Below are 19,093 nucleotides of genomic sequence, written 5' to 3' on the forward strand. Positions count from 1 at the left end.
TGTCTGTCATTTATCTTCTCTCTCTTTTCTTATTTACCTTTTCTCTGAACTTTTTGTTGTTCTGTGTAAGAGTCTTGTCCTACCAGAAAAGCCGCTGTGTCTTGGGTAGGAGAGTAACAGAGCCAGTCCCTCGCACACCAGTGGAAGTCAACGTCACTCATCTCGTATCCTGCATGACCCACGGTGTAGAGTCCACGAGAGCATTAACGCAAGCAGATGTCTTGCGATGGAGTAGATGCTCCATAAACACTAATGTACGTATGTGAAGAATAAATTTAAAAATCTCTCTCTATAAAGTTGAAGCAGGGAATTGCCAAACACAGCTTTGTAAACTCTGGATTTCTCCGCTGGCTCTGGGCGCCATGAACTCCTGTGTCGGCTCAGTGAGTTTCTCACATCTCTGGCCTCTTCGTTTCGTGGGTGCTTCAGGCGTCCTTTCCTGAGTGCAGGTCTGGGGCGAAGGCGGCAGGGAGAAGCCGGGGCGTGTGGTGAACCTGGAAGCCCGCCCTCGGCGATGGAAGTTGAGTACGTCGTACCAACACCGGCCTCGCGGGGGGCACCAGAGTCTAAAATAAGGGCAGGCTCATGTCAAAAACAGAAAAGGAATTTAAGGAAATCTAGCATTTCTTTTCCTAACTTCTCCTGAAAACGCCAGACGTGGGAGGAAGCATAAGCGCAGTAACGTGAGTAGGTCGATGAACCCTCATCTCCAAGCCGTGGCTCGTGGACCCGTGTTGGATGGACTCGGAGCGAAATACAAGGGAGGGTTTTTTCGCTGGATAGTCATCTGTTTCGTGGGTCAGTGGGCTGAGTGGGACCCCAGCGAAGCATTGGTTGAATGTCTTGGGGATGAAAACAGGGTATTTCCTTTCTCTGAACAAGGTCAGACTCTCATGATGGACTTCTCAGAAGGTTCCCACGGAAGGACTGCGACCCATTCACCTCGCCCACGGGGGTTTCTCGAGGTTTAAACTACCCCTTCACGGTTCTGAGCAGGGAAGGTGCAGGCTCACATCTTTAGGACGCAAGAGGCCGTCGTGATGCCACGACGGTGTTTGCTGAGCACGAGGCGGGTGTTGCCAGGGTCACGCATGTTCGAACACCTGGAGACCCGTCCCTGGGCTGGTGGCCGGAGATGCCAAGGCAGGGTTGGTCCCACCATCTGTAGGGAGCAGGGCTTTTCTGTGCTGTAAGAATACAGCTAACATCATCTAAGCCACATAAGTCCGTCGGAGACTGACAGCCGACATAGGATCTCACTCATCTGTAGAATTTAAGAACCAAAACAGAGGATCCCGGGGGAGGGAGGGAAAAGTGAAACAAGATGAAATCAGAGAGGGGACAAACCATGAGGGGCTCTCAGTCACAGGGAACAGTGCTGCTGGAGGGGAGGGCATGGGGGGCGGGGAAACGGGGTGGCGGCACGTGACGTGACGAGCACGGGTGTCCAGGTGACCGACGAGTCCCCGACCTCTGCCGCGGACACTACGGATGCTCTCGATGTAATCGACTGAAAGTAAATTGAGACAAAACACCCCCCACCCACGTAACAATCTACTGTCTTAACATTCTAAGCGAACGGTGCGTTTTCACCATGTGCAGCCGCGGGGCAAGAGCTTCCCAGACCGTGCCCCTACTGCCTGACGGACTCCCGGTTTCCACGGGGCAGTAACTCCCCGATTCCCTGCTCAGCCCCCGGCGGCCTGCGGTCCGTCTGCCTCTGTGAGCTGGACCCCTTCATGTGCCTCCCGCCGCGTGTCCCGCCGCGCGGTCCTCGTTCCCCGGACGTCGCGGCACGGTCGGGTCACGCCGCAGCGTGCGGTAGGCAGCCTTCTGCTCGGGCCGAGCACCACCTGTGTACACCGCATGTTCCATCGGCTCGTGCGCTGAGGGACACGGAGGTCACGTCCGGGCCTCGGCTGTAGCGAGTCGTGACGCGGTGAATGTCGGGTGCCGGCGTCTCCTTCAGATCCGCCCCGTTCTTTCGGATGAAGAGCCAGAACTGGGCTTGGCCGGGTCACACAGGAATGTACTTTTTAATTTTTTGAGGAGCCTCCGCACTGTTTTCTGGAGCGGCTGCCCCGGCTTGCGTTCCCCGCGGCCCCGCACGGCCTCCGAAGCGCTCGCGCCCGCCGACGCTCGCTGTTCTCTGGGTTTCTGCTGTGCGTTGGTCTGAGCCCTTCTGGCAGCGGAAGGCCTCGCCTGGGCCGCGGATTGGCGTTTCCCCGGTGAAGAGCCGCCTCGAGCGCCATCGCCCGTGGCTGCAGGCCATCGGTGTGTCTTCCCTGGAGAAGTGTCTGTTTGGGTCCTTTGCGCATTTTAAAAACCGGACTGCTTTTGGTAGCGCACCTCCTGGTTTAAGGTATGTCGGGCAGATGTTGGGTATTTTAAGCAGATTAAAATGGGACTGAGGCCCAGGCGGCCGTGCGGCTCTTTAGATAATCTCTGCGGGAGTTTTCCTACTGCAGGTGGGAGGCGTGAGGTGGCCGGGGGCGGGCTGGCTTTGGGTGGGCAGCCTCAGGCCCCCCGGGCTCCCAGGCAGGAGGGAAGGTGCTGAGACCCTCGTGGACGTGACGAGGTGGACATGGCCTGTGTGGCGGCGGCTCCTGGGGAGTGGGCTGAACAAGGTGGGGCCGGGGTCCCCGGTCCTGTCCACAGGCCAGGTCGGGGGGGTGTCTAGGTGGGGGGTGGTCGTGTGTCCCCCCACAGGCTGGGGTCGGGCAGCCCCACCACACCGCAACCTGAACGCCGGGACCAAATTCTTCCGGGAGAAGCGAATGCTGTCCACACCGGCGAGAACAGTCTGGGGGGGGTCCGGGAGCCGTGGTGCCGGGATAAGTGGGGTCCGTGACGTCTCGTGGACGAGGCCGCATCCTGTGTCTCTAAGCGTGCTGGTGGTTTCCTAGTGGCTGGCGGGTTCCATGCACACACACACACACACACACACACTCACACACACATGCACTGCCTATGGCTTCATCTGCAGAGGACAGTCCTGGACGCACCGAGGTAGCCGAGCCTGCACGGGCGGTGCGGGAGGGTCTTAGACCTGGAGGCAGTGACGCTCTCTCCGGCCAGGGCCTAGCTCTGTCCCAGCTCTGCGTCCTGCGCGGCTGGGCCCGGCAGCCTCTTCCTCTTCGAGAGGTGGCGTCCGGGGAGGTCACACCCTGCTTGGGGGAGGGGCTGGAGCGTTCGGAAATTGACTGTCGCGGGGTGTGAGGCACTCGTACGTCTCTGGTCTCTCCCTGAAGCGAGACTGTTTGGTCGGGAGAGGCTGGTGTCCTGGGACGCAGGTGACAGAGAAGCCATTTGACAAGAGGTGGGGCCTGTCATCATCCGTTTGTGCCCGGAGGGACCACCGCCGTGGGCGGGGAGCAGCGGCCTGGGCTGCTTGCTCCCCCGGGACCTCCCCAGGGAGGGCAGCACGGGCTTCCTCCTGGAGGGGTTGCTGGTCAGCAGAAGTACCACGCAGCGGCCTGTTTATTCGATGCCCCGCACCACACGGGCATTCAGTGAAATGCTGGGCCACTGGGGGACTGAAGGGGAGCAGACACAGGGTGAAAGTAGATAGCCTCGGTTCAGTATGCGGGGGACACTCGGTGAGTCCGGTCAACGACCTCTGCTCTGGCTTTGTCGCGTTTTGCGGATGCATTCGCTGACCCCGTCTGCTGGGCGGGTCCTGGGCTGTGTTCCTGATCCACCACACGTGTGAACCTGGAGAGTTTTTGGCGCGTGGGACCTGGGGCAGGGCATTTCCTCCGATTATCGCGACAAACTGAGCTGGTGTTACAGGTGGGCCGGACGGCGAGGTAGGCCAGCTGGCCGGTGGGCATACCCTCTTCACGCCGAGCTGTGGTTCGAACGGAGTCCTCTGGCTTCTGAGGTCCGGTCCACCCCACACGGCCCCTCCTCTTGGCGCCACGTGCCTGGGTCCAGACCACGGCCACGCCAGCTTGTGTGGGACACTTGTGCACAACGATGGACACCCCACAGTCCTCCGGTGGTTACATGCCCGGGAAGCACATCTGTGCTATTAACTATAAATAAGACGGAATTTGGCAGCCGGGCACGATTCCTCTTTTGGGAAAGACCTTCCTGCTAAGTCAACTTCAGGGTGAGACCAGTGACAGCTTGAGAGTTTCTGGAGTAAAAGCAACACCAAGAAACCTCCCAAACACACAACCCCCGAGAGTCGGGTCTGCCGGCCAGTACTCAGCAAACGGCACCCCAGAACTCGGGCAGCTCTCGGGCTCATCCGGAAGCACCAGCAAAGGGCCTGGGGACCCTCAGCTCGCCAGGGCTGAAAAGAAGGCTAAGAATGTGTGTGGGAGCGTTAAACAGAGTCGGAGGAGCGTCAGGCATGGCAGAACGTCGGCCTTACGCGCCTGTCCTGGGAGGAGAGAGGTGCCCTCCGTGGGTCAGGACGGACACTTGGCACTTGCCGACTTTCATTTTTTCCAGCTTGTCGATTTTTCCCTCCTAAGATCAGGCTGATGACTGATGATGTAGGTCATGGATTTGGGGCGAGGCCGTCCCTGTGGCTATATATAGCATCTTCCCAGGCCATAAATGGGAGAGAGGGCTGGGCATTTGGAGGGAGAAATAGCTGTGCCTTCTTCAGCCGGAGCCGCGTCGTGGGTGCGCTGGGTGAGGCAAGGCTGCTCTCCGCTTGGTCTTTTTCCTCTCTCTCCGGGTAAGTTTCTTTTCTCCTTTCCTTTTCTGATTCGGGGCTTTGCAGGAAGGACTAATGCCGTGTGCCGAGGCTGGGGCCGTCCGGTTTCCTCGGTGGACCTGTTTCGGGGGAAGCTGGTGTGAGCCGGCACGTTCCCCGAAACACAGAAGGCAGCAAACGACTCAGCCTGAGTCTGTTTCTTGGACCGGATTTCAGGACTTGCTTTGTTTCCCGTGGTCACGACCTTCACCGCCACCACAGGCGGTCGCCGCAGAGCCCCGGCCCATCAGCCCCTGGTCTGTGGTGGCTCCCAGGGGACCCTCAACCCATGCGCCAAGGTCTCCGCGTTCCCGAGAGTCTGAGCCAGGAAGGCGCCCGTGGGGACAGTGCAGGTGTGAAAAGGTGTGAAATAAAACTGGTCATTTTCTGAAGAGAAGAAGGGTCAGTAGGTCATTTGCACGCCCTGGACACGGGTATCTGGGGGACACGGGTCGCCGGGTGACCAGGCTGCTCCCTGGCTCTACAGGCTTTCAGCTGGGAGCGACAGCTTCTCACGGCTGTCTTCTCGTCTGGGCTCTCCGAGGAGCTATAATCCTGCAGAGTCGCTGGGCTCCGTGCCCCCGCTGGCGCCTGGCGCCGTTCTCCGGGCCTTGGAGCTGTGCCTGCCAGAGGGCGGTGGGGCAGGGGCCGGGAGGCAGCCGGGCTCAGGCCAGCGGGGTGTCTCCCCTGGGAGGGCTCCCCTTTCCCACCTCCCGGGCTCAGCCCTTGCTTCCCAGGCTCGAGTGACCCAGGCATCAAAGAGTGAGGGGGCCAAGGTCACTAAGTGGGTTTTTTTTTTTAAGATTTTATTTATTTACTTGATTGAGAGAGACCACAAGTAGGCAGAGAGGCAGGCAGAGAGGGGGTGGTAAGCAGGCTCCCCAGTAAGCAGAGAGCCCGACGCAGGGCTTGATCCCAGGACCCTGAGATCATGGCCTGAGCCGAGGGCAGAGGCCCAACCCTCTGAGCCACTCAGGCACCCCACTAAGTGGGTTTTTAAATAAACGAGGTCCGGCCTCCGCTCGCGGCCGAGTGTACGTGGAGCCAGCGTTGACAGAGGGACGCGGGTCCCTTACCGAAACGAGAGAATCTGGGGGTAAACCCTGACTGGTGGTGACGGCAGCTGTGTGGGTTGCTGGAAGGTTCTCCTGTCCAGGAAGCCAGACATGATCTTGTTGCTCGATTGAATTTGATCCTGCTGGAGCGTCAGGACAGAAGGACTCAGGGTCCTTGGGGGCCGGAGAGCTCTGTGTCTGCAGGGAGCCTCCGCAGCGCCTGCCGCGGCCCCGAAAGCTTGTTCGGAGAAACACGGCAGAAGTCGAGCTGCCGGGAATCAGTGTCCCAGCTTGTTGGACTCCTCGTGGAGGATTTAGAGGGATTTTGTGCTCGGTGGTCATCTCGTTTGGTGCTGAGCATTCGGGAAAAGCTTCGGGGAAGGAGACCCCGGGGCAGACGAGCGTGGGCGGGGCCCGTCTGGGGTCCTGAGGGTTCAGTTCCTCGGGGGCCTGGGCCAATCGTGCGCCCTCCTCTCGAGAAGCCTTCATCTGGTGTGTTCACTGACTGCGAGCTTTTAGGTGTCCTTTATGAAGTGGCAGTCACGCATGGTCGCTGAAGTGTGTCTGTGAATTAAATCCTTGCTGTCCTGAGAGATGGGTGTGAGCAGGTCCCAGGCGCATGGCCCCCGGGCCGGAGGGCGGGCTCGTGTTTCCCGCTGGTGTCGTCGTTCTGACATGTGTGCGAGGCCTTCTGTGAGCCGGCGGGCTGGGTGCAGAGTCAGGAGGGTGGAGGCGGGACACTGGCCCCGGGTCCCACGGGCCGGAGACCTGGGCGGATGGTTTCCACCCCCCAGAGCTCGGTGGCCTCGCGGGGAAGGCCGGCAGGACAGCGTGAGCTCGCACACGTCGAGCTGTGCAGCGGCCTCTGGTTTCAGACGAGGGCCTGTGCCCAGGCTGTGACCGGCTGGCATCTGCTGAGTCCACAGGAGCCGGTTTCCAAGAGAGCTCCTCGCTCTGGCCCGGGGAGCTCAGGTGCAACAGGGAGAGGCTCTGAGACCCGCGGTTCCCCGAGTGGCCTGCATGTGGGCTCGGCTGCGCGGCGGGCCTGCTGCTCTGTCCGGCTTGCCCACGCGCGTGGGGGGGAAGCCAGCCCAGGCAGGGGTGGGGGCTGGCGATGACACACTGGGCCAGGAGTCCCCTGAGTAGAAGATGTGAGCTTGCAGCCGTCCGCGGAGGAGGGGCTCTGAGGCGTCCCGTCCTTGGCAGGCAGTGCTCCGTGATTCGGGCCCGGTGCCCCCGGCAGGGGCCCTGCGTGTCCGTGGAGCGGGAGACGGGTAGGAACGGGGATGACCCCGTCGGCGGAGTCCCCGAAAGCTCCCGATGCTGGTGGCCCTCAGCTTCGTCAGGTGGGAATGAGGGCGGGGCATGTTCTGAGATGGCCGCGGCCCCCACTGCCTTGGGTGGTGGCGGAGGAGCTGTAGCAGGGGAGCGGGCAGAGCCAGGAGGGCAGGAGCCCCGTGCCCTGGGCTGTTCCGCGTGCTCGCGCCTCCCCAGGGCGGTGCTGAGGCCCCGCAGGCCCGCAGGCGCGTCGGCCATGGGCCGGGTCAGCGATCTAGTGGGGGCCGGTCGGCTGGGGCGTCGACCGGGCGCTGAGGGGCGGTTAAAGGGTCCCTGGGCTGTGAGGACAGCTGGCCTTTCACACTCAGAGCAAAAACACAGGCCCCCTGAGTGTGCCCGGCCCTCTTCCGGGGCGCTATCTCCCCCGGTTTAAACCTGTCGAGGTCGCCCACCCCGTCTTCTCACCTGGGCCATCGGCGGACCCTTGGCCAGACGTGCGAACAGGTCTGAAGCGAAGTCAGTAAACGCGAGCGGGTGTCGAGGCGGCACACGACCAGGCCACCCCGAGAGCCTGTGGGGGGTGCCTGGCGAGTTGATTTTTAGGAGGAAAAATTAGTTTTAGTGTGGCGAAGTGTGAAAGGCCCAGAAACAGAGGTCTGGGGGGGTCAGCCCTTTCTACGCGTTTCCAGGGAAATCCTTTCTCCTCTCTGGGGTCCTGCCCCGGCCCCACGTACAACGGGTTTGGATAATCCCTCCGGGATCTTTCCAAGTTCTGTGACCCGGTGCTTCTAGGAAATCACAGTCTGCAGGAAATGGGCCACCGGGAGTCTGCTCGGAGGGCGTTCTGTGTTTGCTTGGTTTTCTCACGGACTCTGTCCCCCGTGGTCTGCACCTCTGTTGTCCCTGGCGCTGGGCCATGGGGCCTTGCCTTGGAGTCGCTTCTGTAAACTGGGGCAGATTATTCTAATCTAAACACCAAGGACAAGAGGAGCTCGATTTGGGTTTCCTTCAGTCCTCTCTTTCGGGACTTGGTGATCACCGGGAATGAGGGATGCCGTCGATGTGGCGTTTTAGAGAGACTCGAGTCAGCCAGGAGCTGGCACCCGGCGTAGTTGGGGTGCGCACGGGTGGCAAAGAGCCGGGTGTCCCGTGCCTGCACTCCTCCATTCACAGACGCGGCGCCCTGTGGATCTCAGTCACTCCTAGTTTTCCAAGAATTTAACCAAAATGTGCTGGCTTGCCCACCTGCCCCGGCTTTCTTGCTGGTCCCTGCCCTGCTCCCTGCCCACCCCTGCCGTCCACGTCCACACGTCACCAGTGAGATGCGGTTGTTCTGCACAGTGTCCTGGAGATGAATCCCCTTTCCAGCCGTGAAGCCCCCGGCTCGCGGGGAAGACACAGAAAGCCCCCGTGTGCGGCGGCAGCCCTTCCGGACGGATCTCTTCTGGCATCTCTTCTAGCATCTCGAGATCCCGTGTTTTCTGGCCTCTTCCCTTTGCTTGTGGGGATGCCTGCCCCTGCCCCGTCTCCACCGGTCAGCCTGCCCATGGCCAAGCTTCTCCTCGAGGGTCACCTCCTCGGGGGCCTCACCTGGCGGCCCCTTCCCTGCCAGCTGTGCTCCGTCTGCACTTCCTGGAGCAGCTCGGGTCTCCCTCTGCTCTTATCTTGTATTCTAAGTATCTGTTTACGTCCCTAGTCCGCATTTTATTTTTGTCCTTATCACTCACGTGGCTTTTCACGCTGCCTGGACCCAGCGGGTTTTCCAAATGTATTTGTGGAGCTCACACTGCAAAGAAACATAGTCCCCGTTTTGGATTTTCAGAGACACAAACCCATCATGATATCCGGTCCCGGGGGAACTTACTAGGGATCCAGACTGGAAGCCAGAGACTATGTTTGCTTGGACAGTGTTTCTCCCGTCCCCCATCCCCTGAATGAGCGTCGTTAGTGGAAGCTGACTGTCCCCCTTGGAACAGCTGGGGATGCTGGTGCAGAAAGTCCAGCAGCAGGACAGCATGTGCGAGGGAGCTCGGCACCGTCTGACTCACGCTTTGCTTGCAGGTGCACACCAAGATGTCGCTGGTCGCCGTGCCTTTCTACCAAAAGCGACACAAGCACTTTGACCAGTCATACCGCAATGTTCAGACAAGGTACCTTCTGGATGAATATGCTGCGAAAAAGTAAGTTGAAATCCAGCATTCGGACTGGTAGATCTTTGTTCGTGGGGTCTGGCATTAACGGGGCTTTACCTGGTCCCCTGCACCCTGGCCATGAACTGGTTTGGGGAGGGTCAGGGATGGCACATTCCTAGCACCGGTGGGAAATTCGGCTATCCTGGTGCCCAGCAAACTCCGTGTGGAGTGCTGCTGGGACCCTGGTGGATCCCGTGGATCCAGGGAGACTGGCTCTGAGCCCCTCATTTAGGTTATGATGGCAGAGACTTTTGAGTAAGCGCTCCTTGCCGGCTCCTCCTCATGCGGCTCGCATGATCTAACAGTCACCGGCGCAGAAGGGCAGCCAGGAGGACCAGTGGCTCGTGGGGCAAAGGGAGGTCGCAGAGAGGCTGATGTCAGTAGTTTCGCTCCCATAATAGTAGATGTAGCAGAAAGGTGAGTGTTTTCCTGCCTCGGGGGCTGGTGAGAAGCCGCAGGTCTTGTGCCCGTGTCTGAAGCCTGGGGTCCTCGGGGATGCGCCACACCTGCCTGGGACCACAGATGCCCGTGGTCTCAGGGGCCCATGAGCCGGCCGTGCTGCCAACCGAAGGCAGTGCCGGGCGTGCCGGGCCGCGGTCTCTGGAGCTTGAGCGTGTCACCAGGCTGAGGTTATATTTAGACCCGCCCGTGGCCTCGGGTCAGCTGCCGTCCCCGTCACAACGAGCTGAACACCCGCAGCCTCCCAGCGGCCTCTGGGAGCGTTGGATCCCCGGACACGTGTACGATCACGACCTTAGGCCACAGCGCGGGGCAGGCACTCGCGCGCGTGTGTGGAAAATGGCGCGAGAGAGGAGTGTGTGTGTGAGCACATCCGTCTGAGGACGCCTGTGTGCTGATGTGCCAATGCAGGGACGTAGGTCTCTGTGTGTGTGCGTGTGTGTGACTGTGCACGTGTGTGCGAGTGTCTGTGCATGAGTGCACAGATGGGGCAGCGTCTGCGCAGGGATGTATGTGTCTGTGTGTGTGAGTGTGCACCTGTGTGTGCACACGTGCTGGTGTGCTCAGGAAGGCACACGTGTGTGCATGTGCTCATGCCTGTCCCTGTGCCGGCACGGTTCGAGGCTGACTTGCATGCAGGAGAGAGGCGTGCGGTTTTGCCGATGACTGCACATGCCTCCAACACGCCTGCTAGTTTGTTCCATGGCCCTCCAGGCGCACGTCCACTCGGTCGTCCCAGAGGTATCTCTCTCAGAGGTCGTCCTCCCAAAGAGCGGCCGGCCAGACGGCGTCCGGAGGGACCACCTGCAGCATCTGCGCCAAGAGACTGAGCACGGACGCGCTGGAAGAGGAGGAACACGAGAAGAAGCGGAGGTAACGCCTTGTCCTCCGCTCCCGCGCCGGCTAGCTCGGCGGCCTCGCGTCTCCGTGGGTGGGGGCTCCGCGAGGGTGTGCGGCCACCACGGGAACCGCGACAGGCCATTAGCCAGGAGCCTGGAGGGTCACCCCTGCTTCTCCAGAAGGCAGTTGCTGCTGTCCGGTGGCTGCTTTCTTCTCCCCAGTCTGTCTCAGTGAGTCCTACGGGATAACCGTGTGGGGCACTTTCTGGAGTGTTCTGCACAGCGGAACCTGCCCATGGGGCCACGACGTGGGGCCGTGCTGTGTCCGTGCCCTGCCCTGTCCCACACCGTGCCCACCAGCTTTGCGCAAGGAGCAGGCTTCTCCTGTGAAAGCGCCGAGACCTGACAGGTTGAGGTTCATGTCGAGTTTCCACTGATGAGTCTTTAGCCGTGAACGCGGCCAGATTATTCCCCGATCACAGAGAAGCAGGTGGAGACCTTACAAGAAGCAAACAGTGAAGCAGCCCATGATGGTTTGTGTTAGACCGGCTCTGGTGTTCCCCCTCGCCTCCCTGGACTTTTCTAGAACATTTTCTCTATACGAACCTTATTTCCCTTAAAACCTGAAGGGAAAAATGAGAATTCGGCAGACATGTCCTGTTCTGAACGCCGCCCTGGCAAGAAGGGACCCGTGTCCCAGCCACGGGCCGCCAAAGAGATCGGGCTCTCTTGTGCAAGCTTCGAACGGTCCTTTCGAGGCCTTGTGGGAACGTTGCCGTATACATTTTATGGTAAAACGATGATTTCTTTTGTGAGAGAATCACTTCAACATGTACACGTGACCAAAATCTGGATTTTCTGTTACTGGACTATTTAAAAAATGGTTCTGTCTTCATTTAGGGTGTGGTTGTGGGGAGTGAGAAGCCCCGACCCTTATAATCTTACTAATGTTTCCTGGTGGTGACCTTGAACACGTCACAGAAACTTTCTATTCCCCGATTTCCAGTGAATTGGAGTGAATGGGGGGAGGTCGACTCGTACTGACGGGAGGGGCTGGGCCGTGGGATACTGTGATGCACGTGGTTGTGGTGATAAAGGCTCTGGGGACCGCCCCCGCGGTGGGAGGTCCTTCTGAGACCGGCGGGGCTCCTCTCCCGGAGCTGTCTGTTGACCCCCAGCATGTGTGTGGATTGTGGCCTGGGTCTCTCCGGCTCCTTGGTCCCCCAGCTCCCTGGGGCAGATGCTAGTTTAAGGTGTGGGACAAACCTGACCTTGAAAGATGGACCCGTGGTTGCATCGGTTTGAATCACTGTTGTGTCCTCATGTGAGGGCAAAGCCAAGGCGTCCTCGGCGTGCTCTGAGCTCCCGGCATGGCCCTCCGGAGGGTACGGAGGGTTGGAAATACCCCTTTGGTGCCTTTCCATCTGTCCTAGTGGAAGACGGGCCCAGAGGCATGAACAAGTCCGTTTTAGGGGCTTCAGACTCCCCTGTGTCGCTGCGTCCCGGCGCGTCTGCTCACAGCGACCCTTCTGAGAGGGCGCTGGCCTCGGGACAGTGCCGGCTGCACCCCGCGGTGAGGGAGAGCTGGCCCGTCTTCCCCATAACTGTTTTATTGGGGAGCACATGGCACATGCACACACCCCGTACACCTGCCCTTCTTACAGCAGCTTCGGGGGTGGTATTCGCTCACTAGCTGGGCCGTAGTCTTGAAAGAAAGACATAAAACGGAGCAGAAATAGCATCTCCCCCCTCCTCTCTGTGTGCCCCACTTGGGGAAAGTTGGTGGTGAGCGTTTGTGGCCTCCAGACCTCCGAAGGGCTCTCACCCTCTCTGCGTGTCATGACGCTCATGTCCCCTCTTCGTCCGGCAGGTACCAGTCTCTGGTGGCTGCTTATGGGGAGGCCAAGCGGGAGCGTTTCCTCCGGGAGCTGGCGGAGATGGAGGAGGACGTGCACCTGGCCCGCGCCCAGGCTCAGGAGAAGCTGGACAAATACGCCATCCAGGAGATGGTAGGGGGGCCCCGGGGCTCCGTGAGAGGCGCGGGTCTGGGCGTGGGCTGGCCACGCGACGTGCGGATGGCCCGTGAGCCGGCAGCCTTGCTGGCCTGGTCCGCACCCCCTTCCCGCAGCGCACTGACCTGTCCTCGCTTCCCGGGGCAGGTGGAGGACAAGCTGGAGGGCCACAGTCACTCGTACTTGGAGCGGATGCGCCGGGCCCCCGAGATCCTGGTGCGCCTGAGGTCCCACACGGTCTGGGAGAGGATGTCTGTGAAGCTCTGCTTCACCGTACAAGGGTTCCCCACGCCCGTGGTGCAGTGGTGAGTGCGGGGTTCCTGCCCCGGGGCCCAGGGGGGCCGTCCCGCACTTCCTCTTAAGGAGCCGGGAATGCTGGGGGCCAACGTGCAGAAGGGGTCCCCTGGGGGGAGCACATGGCACACACCCCGTCCCACTGCCCACCGCGTGGGACGCTCCACGGGACGTACATTTAAACGTTTATAAACACTCCCGAACGTCCACTGTCAGCGCCGGACCAGCCCTGTTATTTTGACTCAGCTGAGTTTTCCGAGGATTGTTGTTCAAGAGGAAGTCCCTGCAGATGACCTGAACGCAGCGGGGCGGCATGTGGGGCCGCGGCCGAGGGCCTCTGGTGACGTCAGGGGTCGCGTCTCCAGGCCCCGCAGACCCTGTTTTCTGCATCTGTCGTGTACGTGTGTCTGTTTCCCGCTTGCTGGAAGCGATAATGATCTTCTCCGAGGTCGTAGCCTGCCGCAAAGGCCACACACATTTCCTCATAACCTAACCGGGTGCTTGGTGCACTCTGAGAATCAGCGCTGGGTCCTGTGGCTGTTGGCCAGGCTGGCTGGGGAGGCAGAGACCCATCGGGTCTCGGGTTCAGGGGGACGAGGTCCTGCCCTCCTGGGTGGGGCGCGGAGGCCGGCTTTGTGCCGTGGGGATCCTGCGTGACTCTGCCGAGAGGCTGGCCTGGGACCCCGCTAGCGCGGGTGACATTCTTTTCTCGGGAGTGGTTTATCCCGCGTTCCTCACGCAGTCCGAGGACACCGCGGCGCTCTCCGTCACAGGCTGAGCGTGTGCCCGACAGGCCGGGTCCTGCAGCAGCCGCTCTCTCCTGGGCGGACGGACAGACACGGGCCCTGGGTCAGCCCCCTGGTTGCGCCGCAGTGCACGGGCCCGAGGTCCTGGGAAGGTGGGGGGGCTCCCAGGGCAGGGCGATAACTTCCCCGGGGCCCCAAGGAAAGCTGGGACAAAAGGTGGATGCCAGTCTGTCTTTGCGGTGACAGGCGTGTTTCCCTCGTGCAGGTACAAAAACGGTAGTTTGATCTGCCAAGCGGGAGAGCCGGGCAAGTACAGGATCGAGAGCAAGTACGGCGTGCACACACTGGAGATCAACAGGTAAGGCGTCGGGGCACGGCGGGCTCCCCGGGGCACTGCCTCACACAGCCACCGTCCAGACCCAGGGCACCCGTCATAGAAACAGTCGCTCAGGGAGCACCACGTCCACTCTGTGCCGTGGGACGTTGGTGGTGTTTCTGTGTTCATCTGTGGGAGAAGCTTCCGGAAGCTTCCAGAAGCTGTCCTTGCCGTCGGGTTCCCGGGAGGCAAACCCGCAGCTCTGTCCAGGCTCCCGCTCTGGGAGCAAAGAGAATACACAGGTGGTTTAAGGACAGATGTGGCCGTCAGGTGCGCAGGTGACCGTGGGCGCGGACGGCTTCCCCACACCTGCCCCGCAGGGGCGCAGCGCGGGCCAGGCTGGGGACCAGTCCCCAACCAAAGGAATGTATGTTTTATAACCCTGCGTACTTTCTACGGTATCTTGTCCCTAGGAGAGGCTTAATAAATAGACTGCGTAAGCTAAAAAAAAAAAAGAGAAAAAGAAATAGAACTTCTACCTTTTTTCTCATGGACTGGAAGAAGTGGAGCGCACAGATGAGGAAAAGAGAACAAAAGTCTTCCCAGTTTCGCACAGCATCAGTGTCGTCCCGTAAAGACAACACTTCGTTTTCCTTACACAGCACGTGCACACACACACGCACACTAGATTTTTTTTTTTCAAAAGTGAGATTCTGCCTCTTCCTCTGCTTCTGTGCACACACGGTTTGCCTGTCATCAGACCACAACATGGTGCAGCCCCTTCTCTCCCAGGCCCTCGCGACGTTTTCCCGCGCTCGGCTGGTGCTCCCACAGGTACGGGGGCTCCTTCCTGTGCTGTGATTAGGGACCACGGCCAGACCCCTGGGTTTGGATCCCTGATCTATTGTGTACCTTGTGACTTTGGATGGGTCATGAACTCTTCCTGAATTGTGGTATTTTTATCTGAAATCATTATCAAGACACAGATGATAAACAATGGAACGATCGTGAAAACCAGATAGGACCGTGTATGTTCCTGTGTGTCATATAAACCCGTGGTGAGTGTGAGCGTGTGTGTGTGGTTAAGTCAAGTCGAGGCCTTTCTAGGAAGCGACGAGGGAGACCAATATACGTACAAAACGTCGGTGAGGCATCGGGGTATGGAACTGCATTGATTTTATTATTACTAACTTGCAGAGCGACTACATCGTCATTAGGCTGGGTTTACTTAGAGGTAAGATAACCCACAATAAAAGAATTGTTAGAAAATGGTCCCACCGAAACAGCCCCCAAGGTGACCCGGAGAAGTCACGAGTTAGCACAACAGAGCGTCTGTCACGGAACCTTCCCCCCGATGCCTTCTTACACCGAGGACAGAGTTTTTAGACACTGGTTCTGTTGACCCGTTTTATACACTGCTTACTCCGATGTGCTCCATGCGCGTGACCACCGCGGGGGGCCCAGGCGCGCACGCCAGAGGGGAGGGGGTGTGCACCCCCGGAGCAGGTGGGGGCACACAGGGAAGTCACGGAGGGGAGACCTCAGGGCTTGGGGTCCTGCTTGGGGCGGTGGGATTCATCTTGGGGGGGTGGGAGGCCCCTGTCCAGACACGCTGCGGGCAGGGGGACCCTGAGCGGACCCCGCAGGCTTCCTGTACGTGAGGACGCGCCCAGGGCTGAGGATCGGTGGGGTCTGACCCACGCTGGTCCAGGACGGAGTCCGCCAACTCCCCCTTCCCACCCCACGGGAAGTCCGTGTCACCTCCGTTCTTTGCGCTTCTGCCTCGTGCTCGCTGGGGCCTCCTCAGTCTCCTGCCCGGGTCCCCCCCTCCTTTCCCAACTTCCGACGTGGGTCCCCTCCAGGTCCTGCCCGCCTGGCGCTCCCAGGACCACACCCGCCGCCGCAACGCACGTGGGCTGGATAAGCCTCTGGAGGAGGCCTGGCGGGTTCCCCATCACCAGAACCAGCTCTCCGCCTGCGGATTACGCAGAACTTGTGTTAGAAAGTTGTGATTGAGATGAAAATTTGTGACAAGTCATTATCCTGGTTTTTCAGGTAAATCTGACTGTTTCATAAAGCTGGGGGTCTGGGCCTTCTGGTGCCATTTGTTGGGAACCTACTGGGTGCCAGGCACTGGTCCAGATGCTTGGGATACAACACTAAAACCAAGGTCCTCTTCTTTGAGGTCTTACAATCTGGCAAAAGGAGGTGAACCGTAAGAAAAATAGAAAGGTGAATTATATAGTAAATCAGGAGGCCACAGTGCTGTGCGTGGGGAGTGGGGCCCTGTCGGTGTGGGGGTGGGCTGGCATGTGGGGTGAAGCAGGGTGGCGGTCGGGCCGGCCCTCACTGAGAGGATGTCTTCAGAGCAAGGCTGTAGGAGATGCAGAATGGGACAGATCAGGGCAGTGAGCCGCGAGGTCTCCGGCCCCAGGGGGCAGCTCTGGCTGCGGAAAGCGTGGGTCCCAGCTCCTGGGGCTGGAGCGGTGGGCGGCCGTCACAGGCCGGGAGGTCAGAGGTGAGCTGCAGCTGTGTGGGTCAGACGACGCCGTCAGACACAGCAAGGACGCTGACTTTCCCTCGGGGTTGGGGGATGCGGAGGGTCCGAGCTCTGGCTCTGAGCACAGGGCTGGGCTGTCGGTGGCGGGCGGGCCTGGCTGGGACGACACGGTTCTGCGCAGGTGCTGGAGGGAGACCAGCCGGAGGTGGATGGTCAGACGGGGTGTTGCTGAGAAGGGGCGCCGCTGGGGTGAGGCAGGCTCGGGTCTGCACACACGCTTGCGCAGAGGGTCGGGGGGCTCCGTGCCCTGGTGGGAACACCCGGCCCCTTCTGCATTTCTCAGAGAATCGCTTTCTCTGCTCGGATTTCTAGAATGTGTTAGCTGTGTAGTAGCCCGAAAGCCACGCTGTGTGGAAGGAGAAATCGCCTTCGTTGTGGAGTGAGCTTGTGTCCAGGGCTGTCTCTTTTCTAACTGGGGTGCCCTGTGGCCGGTTGGGGGTCCCTGGTCAGCCCGAGGTTTCACCCAGCTTGCTTCTGAGTTACTAACTGCATTTACAAGGGAAAACAATTTCCCGTTCTCCAGTATGAGACGTTGACTCTTATCCTGGGGATGTTAGCAGCTTTGGACCTGGCGCACGGACAGACCCGTGAGTCTGTCGGCTGGAAGTTTGTAAACTGAGGCCCGGGACACGGTGGCCTGAGGCTCAGCAGCCAGGCCCCCCGCAGACGCACTCGGAGCTTGTGGAGACGGACGTGTGCAGCACTGGTCTGCCCGGGGACCCCGTCGGCAGCTGCCGGGCCGAGGGGAGCCCGTCTCCCGCCGTCTTCACGTGACTCGGCTGGTCATGCCGAAGCGCTGAGTCGCCGTCATTTGATCCGTGGCCGTTCCGAGCGCGGCGGAATGTGCCGCCGGCCCGAGAGGGCAGCCTGGGTGACGTCTGCTCCTATGAATACCCTCTGGCCGCTGAGTTCTCCAAGTGCTTCCACCCTCCTGTGCTGGTCGGATTAGACTGTAACCGACACGGGTTTATGTGCTCGTAGGACTCCCCCGGGGACTCATAACGCGAGTTCTGTTTCTTCGCAGAATTTTAATGCCGCGCTCGTGTTTTATGAAAGCGCGTGGAGCGACCTCGGGCGGGTTTTGTTTCCAGCACCCTGCCTCCTCCCGGTGGCTCGCAGCACGGCTTCAGGCCGACCTCCTGGCACTTGGGTGTAGATGTCCGTCCTCAGACTCTCATTCGAGTTAGATTGTGAATCCAGGGTGGACGTGGCTCCCAGGGAAGGATGCTGGGCCCGAGTCCCCAGCACGGGTCAGAGGTGATGTGGGCACTTGTCCGAGTGCCCTCCTGGAGGGAGATCAGCAGGCATGACGCTGTTCCGTGAAGCTGGTCTGGGGACACCTCGAGACTCGGAGATGTACGAGGGCCCCACGGACATGTGTGAAGATCGGGACCCCTGTCTGTTCTGGGAAGCCGTCCAAACAGAACACGAAACCCTCTGCCTCTTAACCGCGTGCTTGCAATTTCTCCCAGCCGGAGGGACGGCCCGCAGCAGGCTCCGGAGGCTGGCTGCGTGCGGCCTGGGGGAGGAGAGAGGGAACGCAGTCCTGCTGGGGTGTGGGAAGACATGTGGGTCCCCGGATTATCTGTGGACAAAATTCTGAGACGGGCCCAGGCTCCTCACAGTCTGGGTGCCCGGCCCGTCCGCCCCTGGGCGTGCACTGGCGCCGGCGCCCCGGGTCCCGTCCTTCCCGCAGCCACACACTGGGTGGCACAGGCCTCCCCCTGCCGTCCAGGCAGGTGTGCTCACTGATCTTGTCCGTGTGTCCCAGCGTGTTTCATGCCATATAAAACACGCACAACGGAGCGATGCAGAACAGTGTTGTAAGAGTGACACACAAGGACGGACCCATACCTCCTCGCCTCGCGGCTGTCCGGACACCCTCCCTGGGACACTTGTAGGGAAGCAGTGGGTCGGAGTGTCGGGGGGGAGTGTCTGCCCTGCCCTACACCCCAGAGCACGCCGCGGGGCCTCTCCGGGAGGAAGGCGCACCAGCGGACACCCCGGCTGCGAAGGGGTCCCCGGCCCGCCCCCCGCTGCGCGGTACGTGCTAACAGGCCCCTTGAGAAGCTGGTCTGTGCGAGTGCGTCCGGTGGTGCTTCTCGCGATCCGGTTCTCAGCTGGAAAACCGGCTCAGGATCTTGTGGGACAGGCCGCTGCGTGGGTGGGCCGCTTGTCCTCCCCGTGGGACGTTCGGTTTGAAAACTCCGGGGCACTGTCTGAGACCACTGGTGTTCAGTCCTGCCCGGAAGTGTTTGTGGCCGAGGGACCAGAACACGGTGCTGAGATTAATGGTGGCCGACTGGACAGTGCTGGGCGCCCTCGGGTCGCTCTGTCCGAGGATGCACGGAGCGTGTAGCAGGAGGAGCCTCCCCCCTCGGGAACCGGAGTGACACAGGCCGAGGGACCGTGTTGCGGCTCAGCGGGGTCGCCCCCTGGCCGGACCGGCCCGCTGACCGTGCTCCCTGAAGTGTCGGCTGTGCCGCTCCTCCTCCCTGAGACTCGGTCCCTGTGAGGTCGCAGTCGGGCTTCGGGTCAGACTTCCGTCAGGTGGTTTTCGCAGGGTGCTGGTGGCTGTGCACGTGGCTCGGTCCGGAGGACCCTCCCGGCTGGGGCCGTGGCGTGCCGGCG

At 60.6% G+C, this 19,093-nt stretch overlaps 1 protein-coding gene across 1 annotated transcript in view; it reads left to right on the forward strand.

Moving 5' to 3' along the window:
• The window catches only part of MYOM2 (myomesin 2), a 126,795-nt gene that overhangs the window by 46,795 nt on the left and 60,907 nt on the right, over positions 1 to 19,093 (forward strand). The window contains exons 2-6 of the mRNA XM_059384461.1: positions 9,106 to 9,224; positions 10,410 to 10,568; positions 12,405 to 12,543; positions 12,694 to 12,851; positions 13,852 to 13,944. Of these exons, the coding sequence (XP_059240444.1) occupies positions 9,118 to 9,224; positions 10,410 to 10,568; positions 12,405 to 12,543; positions 12,694 to 12,851; positions 13,852 to 13,944 (656 nt within the window). The 5' untranslated portion in view covers positions 9,106 to 9,117. The remainder of the gene's footprint in view (positions 1 to 9,105; positions 9,225 to 10,409; positions 10,569 to 12,404; positions 12,544 to 12,693; positions 12,852 to 13,851; positions 13,945 to 19,093) is intronic.

This window comes from Mustela nigripes, chromosome 18, assembly GCF_022355385.1.
Source record: "Mustela nigripes isolate SB6536 chromosome 18, MUSNIG.SB6536, whole genome shotgun sequence".
Taxonomy (NCBI): Eukaryota; Metazoa; Chordata; class Mammalia; order Carnivora; family Mustelidae; genus Mustela; species Mustela nigripes.